The 18,508-nt window shown below is 45.8% G+C and overlaps 1 protein-coding gene across 1 annotated transcript in view; it reads left to right on the forward strand.

Annotated features, from left to right (window-relative positions):
- Positions 1-15,709: 15,709 nt before the first annotated feature.
- The window catches only part of SDK1 (sidekick cell adhesion molecule 1), a gene marked incomplete at both ends in the record, with an annotated part of 728,549 nt that continues 725,750 nt past the window's right edge, over positions 15,710-18,508 (forward strand). The window contains one exon of the mRNA XM_084251360.1: positions 15,710-15,923. Within this exon, the coding sequence (XP_084107486.1) occupies positions 15,710-15,923 (214 nt within the window). The remainder of the gene's footprint in view (positions 15,924-18,508) is intronic.

Raw genomic sequence — 18,508 nt, forward strand, 5'->3', positions numbered from 1 at the left:
TGGTTATCTCCATGCAGGCTATGGCAGTGAGGGCGGATGGGAGAGCTGGGGTGGCAAGGGTGTCAAAGATTTTTTATTACCTAAGATGGAATTTCCACTCACTGGGATTCCCTAGCATATCCTTCACCAGGTAAGCCCAGATTCCCCACAGCTGTTTAAATCCTCCCTCTTCAGGCAGGTCTTTGCCTTCATTCTGCCTGTGCCTTCTTGAATAGGTTTTGGTTTTGAAGTCCATCTCATCAATTGTCCCCCTGCCAGGTCTCTGGGAGGCCAGCTCCATGAAGATCTCTATTTGCTGGCAAGGATTCATTTGAACCTTCTTATTATTTCGGCTTCTGACATTGGGATATACAATCTGGCTTTGTTTATTTGTTTTCTCTGACTACCTAATGTCTCACTCAATGGGTCAGCTCTATTCCATTTATTTTTTTTTTTTTTTAAAGAAGGTTACAGGCTTTCCTCCTGGCCTCTATAACAGAAATCTCATCCATCTTTATCACTTGTAGGTTTCTCTCATTTTATTTTAAGTTTGGAAAATCTAGTGAAGTAAATGGTGGACCTTTTTAAACTGTAATAGAACCTGTGCTAGTTGAAGTTGATAGCAGAGAATAATTTGTATTATAATTAATTGTTTCTCTGTGTGTACCTAAGAAATGAGTTCCTTGAGGATAGGGACTGTGCTTATTCTCTGATCCTCAAAATGTGCCTGGTAGATAGTAAGAATTCAACAAATGTCTGTTGAATAAAACAAACAACCCCATTGCTTAATCATAACCCTTTGCTAATTGGACACATTCAGATGGAATACACCATTTTCCCTTAGACATCAGAAGATTAACAATTCATAAGGACCTCCCTGTTCCTTTAAATCATCAACGTAATTGTTATGCAAAAGAAGTGTTTGCACTGGACTTTTCCAGGCTCCAGGCAAGCAAGAGGAGGAAGATTTCAATGCAGCCTAGTGTTTGACCTACTACTATCAAGTCCTCTTGCTTTTGCTCAGCAAACTTTATCAGAAGCCTACCTTCTAGGAACTACACTGAGGACCATGGATGAAAGATGAAAGGTCACTTGTGGCTCCTAAGGAACTCCCAACATGTCAGGGGAGGATGATTCCAGTCCACAAGTTGTGATCAGACAAGGCAGAGAAGAGTAAGTGCCATAAGAAGAAAGGAGAAAACACCCAGAACCCCTCTTTGAAATGTTCTAGACGTTCTCAGGACAGGAAATCAGCCATGTAAAAAGAACTGCAGTATTTATAGAGCTTGTTTTAATCACAGAGCATTTTGACAAGATATAACTCCTTACCACCTATGAAGCAGGAAATATGTTCCTCATTTCATAGAGGAGGAAGCAAATGCCTGTGGAGGGAAAGTCACCTGGCCTGATGGCATGGCCAGGTGGCCAAGACCCCACTTTTATACTTTTATACTTTCCTCATTGCACACCCTATTTCGGAGGAATTGGGGAAGGTGCTGTTTGCACAGTCAACTCTTGGTTTCCCTCCAATTCTGACCCAGCTGGTCTCTAAAATTTCCTTATATTAATGAGTACTATTATATATTGATGTTATCTTTTTATTTTGTATTTTTGATGCTTTAATATCTTGAGACCTTGCTGACCCTGGAGAGACTGACCTCCCAAGGTAGCCAGTTTCTAGAGATAATAAATAACTCTCCTGAGAACATGCCTTTTAAACACAAACCCACAACCCAGAGCTCTCCTTTATGGGGCTCTCACTCTCAGGGCTACCATCCCCATCCTGACCTTCCAGGGCTGGGTACCAGGCAACAAGAGACAGCCATCTTGCCCAGGGCACACTGAAAGTCTTCACACTGGCCAGTCCCTTGCCTGCTTCCCTGCTGCCCTTGTTCTCAGTGTGGGCTCTTGCCCACACTGCCCTCTTCTTCCTCTGCCTTCTGACTCACCATGGTGCTGCCCCGTGTGCCCTGCACCTCTGCTGCCTCCAGGGTGCTCTTCCTCCTCTGACAAACACTCTCTTCAATGGCAGTAGGCTCTATTCTGTTGGCTTTATTGTACCTAAATAATGATAAAATGTATACCTTAAAATGTGCTGTCATGAGGACCAGAACGCAAAAGGCTTTGCCGATCTCCAGGAATTTGGCATCAACCCATTAAGTGACTCTCTTCAAACTGAGTGGCTTCTCTGTTATCTAGTTTACATTGTGACCTTTTATTTTTTTTTTTAAGATTTACTTATTTTTTGCATACACGAATTGGAGTGTATGCCAGAGGTGCAAGAGGTGAGGGGATTTACCAGAGACAGAGTGGGGAGCAGAACAGGTAGATTGACTGAAATACACTGCTGAGGGGAGCAGTGGTGAGGCAGGAGAGGTCTGCTGAGCCATGTGGGTCAGCTTCCTGGCCTGGGATTGAACTCGTGCTGCAGTGGCTGGTGGTAGCTTGACAGCGCTGTGTCTCCAACCCCTGCACCACCAGGGAGGCCCTACATTGTGACCTTTTAAACATCATTCAGATCAAGGTGCTCTCTTCCTCAAAATGCTGTCATGACTCCCCAAAGCCAAAGTTCTTATCACAGCCTGCAAGGCCTCCTCCTGTGGACCTGCTAACCTGCCAGCACCTCTCCCTGCCTCACTCTCCTCCACCACATCACTTCTTGGTTGCTCCTGGAATCCTCCAGGCTGGCTCCCTTTTTGGAGTTGTTCCCAATGTGTGGGACACTTTCTCTAGATAATCCCATGCTCAACCCCTCCCACTTGCAAGTTTTATTCAGATGTCACCCCCTCAGTGGGGGTAATCTGCTACTCTGGTCTACCTTTTCTTTTCATTATTGTTATCTTTGTCACCCTTGAATATCGGATCTATTATTGTGCTTATTGCTTTGTCTCACCTCCCTATCCTACTGAGTATCAGCTCCACAGACCAGGACATAGTGCATATTATATATTGCTAAAGAACCCAGACATGTTCATGACACAGAGTAGACATTTGAATAAATACCTGCTGAATGAATACATTTCCACTCAAGATTTTGTTGAGCAGAAATTGCTCAATTTAAAAAGAGTTTGAAAATGATTTGCCTAGATCCCTTCAACCATCTTCATATCCAGAAAACCCCGGCCCTGCAATCCACTATGAAGGTAAAGGGTGTTTGTAGAAATCTTCTAGCAGTGACCATGAAAACGACCAACTGAATATTTAAAAACATGGTTCAGACCAACTTCTGCTCTGGGTAAGATGGTGATTCACAAATAAGTAATGTGATCATTGACACCAAAGGAAATGACAAATTCTGGAGGAAAGCGTCATTATTTTGGTATAGGAAATTGAGCCTGATGAAATCGCTGTTAGGGGATAAATGAGTATAAGAGGAAACACAAGGAAATAATATTTTAGTTTTTCAAATTGCCCTTGGCAAGATTCTGCATCAAAGTCTATTTTTAAGCCTTTAGTTAGCATAGTAATATGCTATAGGGTAGAAAGTATGGGCTCTTTCCTTTTAACAGATAAGAAAATGACTTAGAGATGGGGAGAAAGAAAAGTATTGAAAAAGCAACTCTGCCCAGAATAGTGTCAACGGCCAGAACCCTGGTGAAAAAGTACTGGTCATGGTCCCTTGTGATTTTTTTTGCAAATGATCTGGAAGAAAAGTGCCCAGTGAAGTCAGTGACTCAGCACATGACCTTGGACCTTCCTGGGTGGTGGAATGTCAGGCCAATGGAGACGAATGGTTGGAGGTCTTCAGGGCTAAGAGTGTGGGCAGAGGAGTGGCAAATGAGCTTCACTGGGGCAAACCCTGGTAATGCATCGAGGGAGAAATAGCTTGGAGCTGTCAGCCATGGCCCAAGGAAAGGGCTGAGGAGGCACTGTGTGCTATTTCTGGAACACATCAGCCAGGACAAGAATGGAATACTGGATCTTACTGAGAAGGACTCAGGTCACTAAAAGACCTAGTCCATTAACTTACTCCTTTATGAAATGCCTCACCTTCCTCCATTGTCCTCCAGTCCTATGCTCTTCCCACTCCCCATTTATACCTCCACATTTATACCTCACTATTGTGATTGCATGGTTCATTGAATCCTGACAAATATAAACACCCATGTAGCCACCATCACTGTCAAGGTGCTGAAGATTTCCATCACCCCAGCAAAGCTCCCTTATATCCCTTTGAAGTCAATCACCTCCACTCTCCACCTGATCAGCTTTAAATTGCTATAGATCAATATGCTGTTCTAGAACTTCACATATACACTTTGGTGTCTGTCTTCTTGCCCTCAGCATTGCGTTTTTGAGGTTTACCCCTGTTTTGCGTATTACCATAGTTATGTCTTTTTCTTTTTCTTTTAAAGATTTATTTATTTATACAAGCACTGGGTACAGTCAGAAGCACAGGAGGGTGAGAGAATTCACCAGAGCCAGAGCGGGGAGCAGAGCAGGCAGAAGGACCAAAGTACACTGCTGAGGGGAGCAGCAGGCACAGCAGGAGAAGTCTGTGCGCCATGTGGGACCCTCACCCGGTGGCCGGGGATCAAACTGGCGCTGCAGAGGCTGTGGGCAGCTTTGCAGCCCAACGCTCAACCACTGCGCCACCAGGGGAGGCCCAGTTATGTTTTTATTCATCACTGTATGGTATCACACCTTGGAAACCACTGTCCATTTACTTATTGAGGATATTGGAGGTGCTTCTAGTGTTGGTCTGTTGTGAATAAAACTAACATAAACATTTGTGTAAAAAGTATTTTTATAAATAAGACACAATGTTAGTAAGTAAAATAAAAGATGAGTCTTGGAGGGAAAGTTGATTGGAATCTTAACACTTACTGAGTCCAATATTTTGTCTACTGCTTTCCCTTCTCCATCACATCTTAAACTTTGATGTTTGGCCTTGTCTCAGTGACAGGGAACTCACTAGCTCTCAAGGGAGTCTATTCAGTGTAAGGAAAACAATTGCTAGAAAATTCCCCCTTTACTGGATTTTGACTGACCACTGGCTAGGGCCCACCTACTGTGTTAAAATGAAATCTAATGACCTGTCCATACAGTAGGATATTTAAAAACAGTCACTAGATGCACCTCCAGTCTTTCCCATTTAATGTGTGTATTCTTTGTTCTGCCAACCATTTCACTCCAGACCTGCTCCAGCCTCTGATCATCCTTTTTAAACTGCTCTGCCAAGAACTGAGCACCTTGCTCCAGCTGTGTTCAGGATGGCCTGACACTGCAGTGTGTCCTGCTCTCTGCACACTTCTTTAGCCCAGAGCCACCGCCGCATGTTGCAGACTCCCACAGAGCTCAAGGCAGCAAGTGAGCAGCCTCAAGTCTTTTCTCACATGTGTTGCTATTAAACCATGTCTCCCCATCCTGTGCTTCCCACAGTGGGTAGCAGATTTATGGAAATGGTACAGGCTTGAAAATACAAATAGCTTCAAAAATGATTCAGATGACTTCATGGTTGAGAGACCCATACTGGCTTATTACGACAAAGTAGAATGTTCTATTGCACATTTCTTGCTTTTCCATCTGACATCAAGATAAACAACTACGTTGAACTAGATGATTTCTGTGGCCTTTTCCAGCTCTTCAATTCTGTGATTCTTTTCTTCCAAACCAAAAGTTCTTTGGTGCCACCATGGGTCCCTAAATGAAGCCTACTGTGCCAGGAGTCTGACTCAGTTGAAATGTTTTCTGAGAGTGGAAGAAGGTAGAAGAAATAGAAAGGAAGAAGAGGGCAAACAGAGGTAGCATTACTAAAAGTCCCAAAATCACTCGGTATGAGTTAAACAAGAGCTCTTCCCTTCTTATGTGGGAGAAGAAAGCTATGAGTACCACCTCCACATTAAAACACAATTTAGTTTACCTAATATTTATTATAAAGATCAATTCATCCATCCATCCATCCATCCATCCATCCATCTATCCATCCATCCATCCATCCTTCCTTCCCTCCAATATATGTCCATGTATTTCAAGTTCTGTAGAAGAAAAATTAGCATAACTTCCACACTTTAACACTATGTTAACCATTACCCCATTACTTTAAATAACCTTTGAAAATATAGACTTAATAATTTCATAGTATTCCACAAACTAGATAAGTTATAATGTATGAGAATTTCTACTCTTAAACATCTAGGTTGCGTCTAATTTTTTCCTATTATACACAGTGAAGAGGTAAGTATTTTTATACACAAATCTTTGCATTTCAGTTACTTAGAGATATTTTTTGCAATGTAATTTTGGGTCAAAGAATATGAACTTTCTTAAGGCATTTCATATATATGTGTCACCAACTTACTCTGCAGTCATGTACCTTTTTCATCTAATAACTTTTCAGGATGATGGAGTAGATCAACTTTCAGTTTCACCTCCTAATTGAATATAGCACAGAGGAGTGGAAGGTAAAAACTATAACCAAACCCCAAATTTATCTCCAAGGATTCTAAGCCCTTATAGGTGTGGAAAGAAACATGAACTTTTGGAAAGAAAATTGGAGGTAAGCTACCTTAATTGAAAAAAGTTACATAATAAATGTCCCAGTTGAATCTGAAATGCCAAGGAGCACAAATACATAAAGAAAATGTCCCTTAAGCAAGAATGGCAGGTTCTGCACTATTATAGTGTGGTAGTTCTTAGGGCTTTGCCCCCATGACTAAAGTGTGCCCCCCTAGTCACTCATTGTATTGGTTTGCTAGGGATGTCATAACAAAATACCACAGATGGGGCAGGGTGGCAGGGGTGGGGGGTGCGGTTAAATAGCAGAAATTAATTTTTTCACAGTTCTAGAATCTAGAAGCCCAGTATCATGGTGTCAGCAGGTTCCTTCTGAAATCTCTCTCCCTGGCTTCCAGACTGGTGTGCTCTTGCTGGGGTACCTTTCCATGCCCATCCCTGGTGTCGTCCATCCTGTGAACGAATTTTTACTTCTTATGAGGACACTGGCCAGACTGGGTAAGGACCCATCCTAATGACCTCACTTCAACTTACCTCTTTAAAGGTCTTACATCCAAATATAGTCACATTCTTGGTGACTGCAGGTTAGGGTTTCAATATATGAATTTTGGGGTACAGAATTTGGCCCCAATTCTCATCTAGGGGAAGACATGGTCTTTGTGGAGGGCTTTGTAATTGCAATATTATTTCATGAGCTTCTAAGGCAGGAGCCCCAGGCTCCTGCAAAGGACCCTTCCAAGTATTTCCCAGCGTCCTCTGGGAGTATATCTGGCAGATTGTGTTTTCTGAATGACTGTACCAATACCTCCTATTTTGCCTGATCTACCTGTGTGGGCTTGTTTCCTGCTATTAAAAAGTGGACTCTAGGGTCTCCCTGGTGGCGCAGGGGTTAAGGCATAACCTATGAAGCTCTCCACAGTCACTGCAGCACAAGTTTGATCCCTGGCCAGGGAGCAACCCACATGGCACAGCAGACCTCTCCTGACTTCCTGCTACTCCCCTCAGTCAATTCTGTTCTGTTCCCCACTCTGTCGCTGGTGCATTCTCTTACCCCCACACCTCTGGCCTGTACCCCAGTTCTTGTATGCATAAATAAATAAATCTTTTAAAAAAAAGTAGACTCTAATGTCTCACCTCTTAAAACTTTGTGTCACCTCAGTGACTTGCTTTCAACCAAAAGACTGAAGTGGGAGTGAAGTGCCTGCCTTCCAAGATTTGGTCAGAAGAACCATGCAGCTTCTGGATATGGCCTCTCAGGTGCTCGTCCTGGAAGCCAGCTGCCATTTTGTGATAAAGTCCTCGTCACATGGAGAGGCTGATAGAGAAACATGTGGAGGAACCACATGGTTGCAGTCTAGTTAATAGCTCTGATACAGTCAGCATGCAAGTAAAGTTCAGGTACCAGATATTGAGTGAAGTTCCAGATGATTCCAGTCTTCAGATATTTTCTCGCTGCATCCTGATTGAATTCCTCAATACCCAGGACCTGGGAACATTGTAAATGATTGTTTTATACCATATCTTAGGATGGTGAAACTAAAGCCAAAAGCGTAATTGTGACTAATTCAAAGTCATTCAGCTACCGAATAATGGAGCTAAATTAAAATGCAGCCCTCACAATTTCCAGTCCAGAGCTCCTTACGCCACTTATTTTGTCACCAAATGTTTGTTGTTTGTAGTGTACCACATGCTGCTTTGGGCTCTGGGGAGACAATAGTGACACTTGCACATAGCTCTGGAGTGCAGAATGAGGGTCAGTGACCAGACACTACAGGAAAGCTGATTACAATTGTGTATAAGCAAGACATTGGTAGTAACTAGAACTTCTCCAAATGGAATTGAAATGGGGCAAACCCATGGGTCTGGGAGAAGACCTGGTTGGTGAGTTCACACATACCCTGTGCTTTGGAATGCAAGGCACTCAGAAGCAGAAGCTGGAAAGTGTTTATATAGGGAATGAGGAAAAGGGAGAATGGAGAGAGATCAAAAGGAAATAAAGTTGATTGGCTGGCATGTGGCCAGATGACTTTTCTGTTGTCTTACCCCAGAGAGTGTCCGCTCATCTGGGGCAAGGGTCCAAGCAGGAGCCTCACATGGGGAGTGAAAGCCAGCTGAAAGAGCCCCAGCACCAGAGCTGCAGCAGGAGCTACCTGAAGAAGCCCCTGGTCATACACTGGAGCTGGAAGGGGCACAGGGTGGGAGCTCCAAACCCCACCTTCCTGGTTTGTCTTTTAAAGTCCACCAGCATGCCCTGGGTGCCAGCAACCCCTACTCAGGAAGTCAGAGGGCGGAGCTGCTAGACACATTGCTCTCTTACAGAATGATCTTGACAGATGACAAGGAGGAGTTGAGAGCTGCAGGCAGAAAATTAGACTTAATAGGTGTTGAGATCAGTCCCAACTCTCTTCTCCAACTCTGAGATTCCATCACTTCCATGCATTCTCCCAAAAGGATTTAAAAACTTCCTTTCATTTGGCTTAAAACTCCTCTTTGAAATAGGATGCCCTTTAAGAGCCCTGTCAATATGTTTTCCTGGAGCTGTCTGTATAGTTTGTGTCCTGCCTCCTTCAAAAGCAGGAGGTAGCATTGGGTGACACAGGTTCAAACCCGGCTCTACCTCTCACTGGCTGGGTAGCTCTGGGCAAATGATTTAAATTCACAGAGCCTCAGTGAAATGGAAAACGTACTTCCTATCGCACAGGGTTGGTTGGTAAGATTAAACAAAGGATCTATGTGAAGACCAGGGGGGAGAGAGGTTTATGGAATCTGTTGCTAAAATCTCCAACCTTCTACATTCTACTCTCAAAGACTGTCAAGTCTCCTCCTCTGTGTCTAAAGTAGGTAGGTTCTCTATAGATGAGAGCCACAGAAAATAAACCACCAGCTGCTTCTTTCTTAATTTCCCCTGACTACCCACCCATTAAACTGTGCCTCTTGCTCAACACCCCACCCCCTTTTCTTCCTTTAGTGGACAGCTCTCCCTGGTTAAGGCTAAACTTCCATTTTAAAGACATTCTCGGGGGGCTTCAGGACCCTGTGTGATAGATTATCACCCCCAAGCTTCCCCTGGGTCTCTTGTTCTACAGAAAGGATTTTCCCTCCAGCTTAACTCTTTTTGCTATCTCCTGATCTCACTTTGCTATAAGCCTCCTGAAAATGTCATTTCCATCTCCTACTCACTCCCCCACCACCTGGGGCTGGCTGAGGCTCCCACTGCAAGTGCTGTTTCTGTGAAGCTAGCTCTGCAAAGACATCCTTTCAAGAGGTCACTTCATCTTGAGCTTCTTGGCGCTCTGTCATCTTTGCCATTATAGAGTCCATGCAGTTTGGTTTTATACCCAAACCTCTGCAGACACCTCAAATTTACTCATTCAGAACTGAACCCAGCAGTGTCTTTGCCACCCCCATCTGTGTTCATTCTCTGAAGAAACAACATGGCTATTTCTCCAGCTGCTAAAGTCAGAAAACATGGGTCCTGCCTTTCTTAACTATGGATCCTACCTCGTAAGTAGCTCCTTAATTTACCTTTTCTCTTCCATCCCAATTGGCACTGCCAGTTCCTATTTAAATTGCTGCTCCTGGCTTTCGGTCTTGCTTGTCTCTAATGCAGTCCACAACCTGAATGATGTTTCTAAAAATAGATCTGATTACACAACTCCCCTGCTTAAAAATCTTCACTAGGCCTCCATGGTTCTCATGCTAAAGTTCGCTCTCTGGGCTTCTGCATGCGGGGTGCTCTCTCCCTGGAGCATCCTTCTTCTCCCGGCGATGGGCCCAACAATTATCCTTCAGGTCTCAATTTGGACTTCATTTCCCCTGGAAAACTTTCCCTGATCCCCCAAGGTCGTGAAACCCCTTTTCAGATGTTCCCTTAAGTGCTTTTGCTCATCAGACATTACTGCAATTGTTTATTTCTTTCCTGCCTAGCACTGGAGCTGGAACAAATCAGGTATTTAATAAGTATGTATTGGAAGATGGGAATGGAAGGAATTGCTTCCCACCAATGACTCTCAACTAGAACACACATCAGAATCATCGAGAGGGCCTGTCAAAACACAACTTGCTGGGATCCAGCCCCACAATTTCTAATTCTACATTTTGGGCTGATGTCAAGGAATGTGCGTTTCTAACCAGGTGATACTGATGATCATGTTGGCCTAGGACCACAAGGTAAGAACCTCTGCTTCATACAATTTAACACACTCTAAACATTGAAGGATATTTGTTTTTAAAGGAGGCTGATACAAGTTTTTGGAGACTTGGTAAATTTCAGAAATCTCTCTGCAGTTTCCTTAATAAGGACATTCCATAATAGCTCACTTTCTGAAAAAGATCTCAGAAACTAGGTGGGTTCTAGGGTCACCAAGTCACATGCCCATTAGGGATCAAAGGCAGTACCTGGTGGCTTGTTAGTGGGTTGCCAGGCAACAGAACATAGGTGAGGCTGAGGCAGAGATTAGCAGCTAGCAGGAGTCTTAGAGGTATCTACTGAAGCATCCAGAAGGTAGACTTTGCATCAGAAGACCATAGAAGCCAGAAATTAAGAAATCCCCATGACACACCATTTGATTTGCATGTGGAAGGGCATAACATCCCCTTGTGGATGAATTCATGTTGCATGTTGACCTCTAATAGGATTGGGGAATATTTTTCTCAGAAGAACCACTGAGGACCCACGAGGGACATTTCTTAATGAGTTATAGGTTATAAATGACAGGTTCATCACCATCTGCTTTTTAAAAATAATGCCTATTAGGTTTTTGTTGTTAAATTCATTTTCACATTGAAAACAAAAAAAGTATAGAAATACATATAATCTCATGTCTCCTAAAGGAAACCCTATTAAGATTTGACATCCATTCTTTCAGGAAAAAAAGTTAAATATGAATTATTCCATACATACATGCCTCATAAAGAAATACAACTGAATAATATTTTTGCATCAATACCTCTAACTCCATTCTTTTAATAGTCACGTGGGATTTTATTGTGTGGGTACATCTTATTGTACTTGATCTCCCCATATGAGCATTGAGGTTGCTTTCCATTTTTTTCTACTAAGAATGCTGCCATAGACAACCTTATACATGTGCCTTTGTGCATTTGTGAGGTATAATGGCTAGATCAAAGACAGTTTGCATTTAGAATTTAGCCACAGATTGCAGGTTTCTCTCCAGAAAGTCTGTTTAATTTAAGCTTCCATCAATAATATGAGCATCCATTTCCACATACCCTACCCAACTCTTGCATTATCAGTCCTTTAACATTTTTATAAGTTGTAGGGCTCTCCTCCCTGCCTGCCTACCACTATACAGCTGTCTCTTTTTCCCCTTTTCCTAATAAAACTGTCCTTTAAAAATCTTTTTTTTTTAAAAAAAAGCCGAGCATTTTTAAAAGCGCTATTAATTTTTTTTTTCATTTCTTGAATCAATGTTTTTTGATTGGGCACTCTTCAAAATGTTAACTTCCCTTTGTATTTCTTCCTGTCTTGCTTATTCATGCTCTTTGCCCATCTTTCTATAGAGATTGTTTTCTGCTGACTTATTAAAGCTTTTTCTATAGAAAAACTAATACAATACTCTGTCATTTTTGCTTGCTTCTCTTATATCTTTTTCACAGTGTCATAAGATGGTTTTAGTTTTTAATTTGTATACAGTTGAGACTACTGATGTTCTAGGAAGTTGCATATATTACCTTTAAAATAAAAAAATATAATTCTACCTTAAAAAAAACTTCCCTTTTATCTCATGGTTCATTAAGGATAAAAGACTAGGGAGAAGAAACAGGAATAAAGTCAGAGAGGAAGACAGAGTGTACAAAAGAGCTAAATTCATCTTGTTTATTAAGTTCCTAAGAGATATGAAGGGATTAATGATTCTCAAACTTACATTTACATATGAATCACTTAGAGATCTTGTTAAAATGTAGATTCTGATCCAGAAGTCCCAAACTGTGCCTGAGATTCTGCAATTCTGACCAGAGCTGGTGAGGCTGATGGCCCACAGTGCACACCTGGAATAGCCAGGCTTTCGATTATGACAGGGGAAAACACCGGTGGCTTCAGTGGTCTCTGAAATTACCCTTTGTTTTGAAAATTACTTTCTCTCTTTAATTTGGGAAAATCCTGGCTTCTTGTTCTAGAAGGTAGGAGAAAGCCACAGTTCATTTTTTAAAAGAAAATGAGCTTTAAGTCAGCTTTCATGGAATAACACCCTCCACCCGTGGCCTTTTAGAATAGATGGCTGAAGATTTTAAAGGTGAGTTAAAGGTAAGTATAAAATGTCCACTGCTTTGAGACCTTCTCAATGGGCTAGATAAAATGTAGAGATTAATTAGTCCTTTTGGACAGAATATTCCATTTCTGTGCTGACAGTCTCCCCTCCCCAGTGTTATAATCTCCCCCCTCATCTCTCTCTCTCTCATAGTCACAGTCTAAACACACTCCTAAGATAGTAATCTAATGGGTCCTATAAAAGGCAACATAGTCTGGTGGGGAAAAGTCTTAGAATAGGACTCAGGAGAACCAGATTCCCACTCTGGCTTTAACACGGCTACTATGAATATATTAAACTTCCCTGGCTTCATTCCTTTAACTGTAAAATGGAGACAAAATTAGAACCTCCTTACCCTGGATGATATTGGAATAAAATTTCCCAGGGGTCTTCAGACCTTTTGGAGTAGCAGTGATGTCAACGCCCTTCTTACAACCTACAGTATACTGGCTCAGCTTTCTAATTTCTAAGCAAGTTTCCTCAAAGCTTTCACTCAGTGTGAAATAAATCACATCAAAAGAGGCTTGGGCATTTTTTGAGTGTCCTGAAGCCAAGAAGTTGTCCGGGCCATGTTCCTGCCTATGCTGTAAGGGCATATGGTTTGCTATTTGAAAGGAAAGTAATGAACATAGGTTTCTGTTTGAAAGGAAAAGGTTAAATGTAGAACAGACTCAACTGGTGATCACAGCAAGGGTAGTTTGGGACAAGCGCTGCCAAGTTGGTTCGAGGAAAGGGAAAAGAGCATTTATTGAGTGAGAGTTATCTTGCTCCCTCCAGACAGCCCTTTAAGACGGGAATTATCCCTAAGTTTTTACAGGAACTTAGAATCAGCAATTTGCCCAGATTTTACAACTAGAAAGAGTGGAGTTAAGCCCTCAACCCCCTCATCCTCTCTACTGGTATTCCCGCCTCCATCTCTGAGCAAAGTAGGGATGCTCAAAAATGAAGAGGTGGAGATTTGAACACTTCATCTCCAGAAAGGCACTTCACCTCTTTTAGCCTCAGTTTCCCCAATCTGTACTAGTGATGGCATCTCTCACATAGTGGGTGGTGAGGATTAGGGCACAGGAGTGGAGCACAGTAAGAGCTCATTATATATTTATCTCCCATCTCCCCCACTCTCATAAAACCTTGCAAGTTAGTAGAGGTCCAGGGTTGTTGCAAGGGGAAATAAAAGAGACTCCTCTCACCCTCAAGTTATCCTCAGGACATCAGTGCCCAAAAGGCACTCCTTGCTGTCCAGTCGGTGCACACTAGTGTTTGAGCGTTCAACATGGTGTCGGGAAAAGCTTCACCTTTGGGTTGCATCTTACCTTCTAGTGGCTTAGCGATGTTGGGGGAGGGAGGGAGACCCAGGTATCAGATGAGTTTGGAAGCCACTTCCTCCATTTAGCTGCTGTGCTTGGGCCTCAGTTTCCCCATCCTCCTCACACCGTCATTGTTGAGACTTAATAAATAAGGGTGGGAAGTGCATAGAAGGTGCGCTGGAAGCCTGAGCTAAGAACCATGGGCCACATTGACCAGCTCTCCACTCTCCCGCCTGGGTCCATCTTGGTTGGGGTAATAAACTGACAGCAAACGCTCATCTAGGGCGTCCCGGGGAGCCAGCACTGTCTAGCTGCCATCATCACTTACATGATCTCATTCAATCATCACATGCCCCCAGGCTCCTCACGGCCAACTGCCAACAGCATCAGACTATGTGTCACCTTCCAGCCCTCCTCCCACAAAAATGCTGGCCTCCCAGCCTCCGGAGCGCTTAGTTCACCCCATAAACTCGGCTAATGTTTACCACATGCTGCTGAGCTTGAGCGTCATGCTCCCCGCCCGGCTTCGGGCTTCCCAGGCCTGGCGCTAGAAGACCCTTCTTTCCCTTGGAGATCCTTCATCAAGGAGAGCCTGCACCCCTGAACATTCTTCACCCAGGAGCTTCTTCCCCTTGGAGACCTTGTCCCTTGGAGACCCTTCTCCAAGACCCGCCCTGCGCTACGGAAGAGGCTAGGCTGAGGTCCCTGCAGGTCACGCATGACCTTGGGCACCCCTAAAGAGCCGGCGTCCGTTCCTTCAACAGGCGGCCGGACAGCACTCAGTGGTGCCTTTTGTTGCCAGAAATTAAAAACCCGATTGTGCGTGCTGTTCCTTTGCAAACACAGTAACTTGGCGTGCAACCACCGAACAGCGAGCCAGAGGGTGGGAGCACCGCGGCTCCCCCGGCGCTGCGCGCAGGGCGGGTCGGGGGCTCTGGGCGGGGCGCGCCCCGTCTCTGGACTGCAGGCTGGCCCGCCCGCGGGCGCCTCCGCCGCACCTGCGCCAGCCCACCTGCGCGCCGGCCGCGGGCGCCCAGCGCTGCCCCGACCCCGCGCGCCCCCGCTCGGAGTCGCCCGCCGAGCGCGGAGCGAGACGGCACCGAGCTGCAGTGCCGGCCTCGAGTCCCTAGGGGGCGCAGCCGGCGCGGGAAGCCGTCCGAGCCGAGCCCCGGCCCGGCGTGAAATTCCAGGCGGGCGGGCGCGGAGAGTTTGAAAACAGGCGAGGGCGCGGGGGCGGGCCTCGGGCCTGCGAGCCGCCTCCCCTCGGCCAATCGGCGGCGGGCGGCGGGCGCGGGCGGGCGGCGCGTGTGGCCGGGCTGTGAATGGGCGCGGCGGCGGCGGCGGCGGAGGGCGAGCGCCGGCCGCGCGGGCGGGCGCACTTTCTCCTCAGCGCCGGGCGGGGGCGGCGGCGGCGGCGTCTCCACAGCGCCCGCCGGACCCTCGGGGAGACGCGCCGCGGCCGGGACGCTCCTGCCGCGGGGGCGGCGGCCGCCGGGGCGCCGGGGGCCTCCTGCCGTGGATTTCCCCCGCTGACAACTTCTCCGCCCGCGCCCCCCAGCGCCCCCGGCCGCCGCCGGCCCGCGGCTCCTGGCCGCTCCGCCGGGAGGCGCCTCGGCCGGTGGCCACCGCCCGCGCGTCCGGCTCGCGGGGCCCGAGGCCGGGGCGCCGGAGGGCTGGGGGCGGCGGCCCCTCAGTATGGTCCGGGGCGCCCGGCCGGCGCCCGGAGGCGGCGCGGCGGGCCCGGGGCGGCCGCGGGGGTCCCCGCCCGGCGCCGAGCCCCGGGGTGAGGACGAGGCGGCCGCGGGGAGGCGCGGCGGGCGGCCGACGGCAAAGTTGAGCGCGGGCCGCCGGCGCGGATGGTGGGCGCTGCTGGCGCTCCAGCTGCACTTGCTCCGGGCGCTGGCGCAAGGTAGGGGCGCGGGCCGCGCCGGGCGCCGGGCTGGAGTTGGGCTGGGGCGGGGCCGCGGCGCGGGGCCGGGGGGCGCGGGGTCCGAGGCGGGCGGGCGGGCGGGCGCGCGCGGAGAGGGCGGCCGGCCGGCCCCCCAGAACGGCGCAGGTTGGCCCTTATTTGCGCTCGCCGAGCGGGACGGGCCAAACCTCGAAAGTTGGGAGCCCCGTCTGCGCTCCCGAGCACGCGCCGGCTGGGGACGGGTGGACAGCGCCCGCCTCGCGCGCAGCGGCGTGGGCGGTGGACTCGCGCGCCCGCGGCCGGCCGCTCGCCCGCCGGGCCCGCCGCCTGCTCGCCGGCGCGACCCCCGAGCCCCAGGCCGACCCCCAAGTGGGGGCCAGGCTGTCGGTAGAGCAAAACTTTCGGGGCCACAGCGTTCCCACTCGGCTTTGTCCTCTTCGCTGTTGGCCCCTCGTGGGATGCCGTGGAGATCTCCAAGGAGGTGCCGCCGATCTGGTCCTTCCAAGTGAGCATTGGAGAGGGGAGATAGAATCGCATGTGACATCGGCGTCCACCCCAAATCTGGGTTCTTAGGAAAACCCCAGACAGAACCCTGTGCCAGTTCCAGTAGCAGCCCCGTTGCACTGAAGTTTGCTTGTCTGAAAAGAATAAAGGGGAAAGAAAACAAAAAGGCAGAATTAACTGTCTGGATAGGTCCTTATGGTGAAGTCTTGAGAGAAAAGGTGAGTGTGCCTGTTTTGCTGGGGGCATCTTTAGAAAATTGGCTTTGGTGCTCCCTAGCTGTGTGGTGGAATACTACTATCACGGTAAGCCGCTGACACTGACGCTCGAAACTTGGACTGTGTGGGGCGAAGGTAATTGACATGTAATGACTAAGAGGCAACTGTGTTTTAAAGGTCTGCACAAAACTGTCATTGGATAATTTACTAACTCTTGAGGCTCTGGTTAGTGTTTAGCTAGTGTTATCTAAATTGTGGTCCTCCCTTACCCTCCCCAAGGCGTTCATGTTTGCTTTTATGGGTTTTTTTTTTTTTTTCACTCTGTACTTGAAAACTCTTATTTCTGTTGAATTTAACTCCTCCATTACTTGGAAAATTTTCATTTCACTTTTTTTTTTTCCCTGCTTCGTTCTTGCTTAATGACTTACTTTGGTAGAAAAGCATTTATTAAGTCATTTTGTAAAATGGTATCTGTAGCTTGCCAGAGCAGCCAGGTTCAAACGAAGACATCTAAATCATTTAAGGTGACCTTTAAAATAGAAATGGTGTTTATTAAGTTTTCCTTTTTTTTTAAATGACTTGCATTTTGCAGTAAGACCTGTGCATTATATATAACATGTGAAGATTAGTGCACGAGCTCAAATGGTACGGAAATGTGTGGCTTTGTTTTGAAGTATAGTACATTATTTTCAAGTTTTTATCAGTTGCGCTTTGAATACTGAAGCATTGCATTTTTATCACTGAAACGTTAATGAGAAAACATTGAAAGAAATGTACCAAGGCAACAGTCAAACTTTGTTACAGATGAATGTTTCATTCCTTGTCCCCAGAAAAAATGTTTGTACCTGCTTTACATTTATATGGCTTATGAAAGAGTACAGATCTTTTAGTGTAAAATTTCAAATAGGTTGTCACAAATTTTAAATTCATTGACAGGTTTCTGTTCTCTGTGCTCTGTGAAATGTGTAATATATCCATCATTTTTTATATCATATTGAAAATTCATATTACAGGGGAGATGTCACCATTTGACAAAAGCTCATGTATCTTGAAAATGAAAATTCTGGTGCTGCTATAGAGATTTCTGATGGGATGATGAGTTGGTCATATGCAAGGGAATGTATTATCTTGAATCTTTTCAGATAAAATGTAACACTTTAAATGCAATACTTACCACTAAGTTGGAACTGGTCACAAGTACCGTATTATTACTGTGTAGCTAGGTGAAACAATTGGTCATTTCTCCTTGTTTTCTTCTACTGGTGTTTCGTGTGGTTAGCCTTGGTGATGAGATCTTGAGAGAAAAACAGTGCAATGTTAACTAATTAAAGTTATATAGTTATATACCCTAAGTTAGGAGCAGGTTACCTAACTGACCATTTTGTGCAACACCGGAAGTTCCTAGTGTGACTTTATGTACCCTAGGGTTTCTTCTTCCCACATGGAAATGAGAATGTGAGTTATATACTTTGCTTATTGGTGTGTGACTTTGTGACTTTCCTGGATTCCTGAAGAGCCAACTCTTTAATTCTAAAAGGCATGTGGCATTGCATACTTTCTGTATGTTGTCCACCAAGACGCCAGATCTGAGTATTTTAGAATGACACTTTCTGAGGTGAAGGATTGTGCGGTCATTAGTATATTGTGAGTCTGGTACTTTAGCTTTTCTGCTAACTCATTGACAGACTTATTGATTCTGATCATGTTTAGCAGAGCCTCCTATGTTAAGCCTGCATTTATCACTCAGAGAGGGGTAGGAATGATCTTCTCAGTTACTGCTTTGAGGTTGTTCATAGTTATAGTTTATTCTTTGACTTATTTCCAGTTACTTAGACCCATGGCTCTGAAACTTCGCATATCAGAATT

Source organism: Talpa europaea, assembly GCF_964194135.1.
Source record: "Talpa europaea genome assembly, chromosome: 12".
Taxonomy (NCBI): domain Eukaryota; kingdom Metazoa; phylum Chordata; class Mammalia; order Eulipotyphla; family Talpidae; genus Talpa; species Talpa europaea.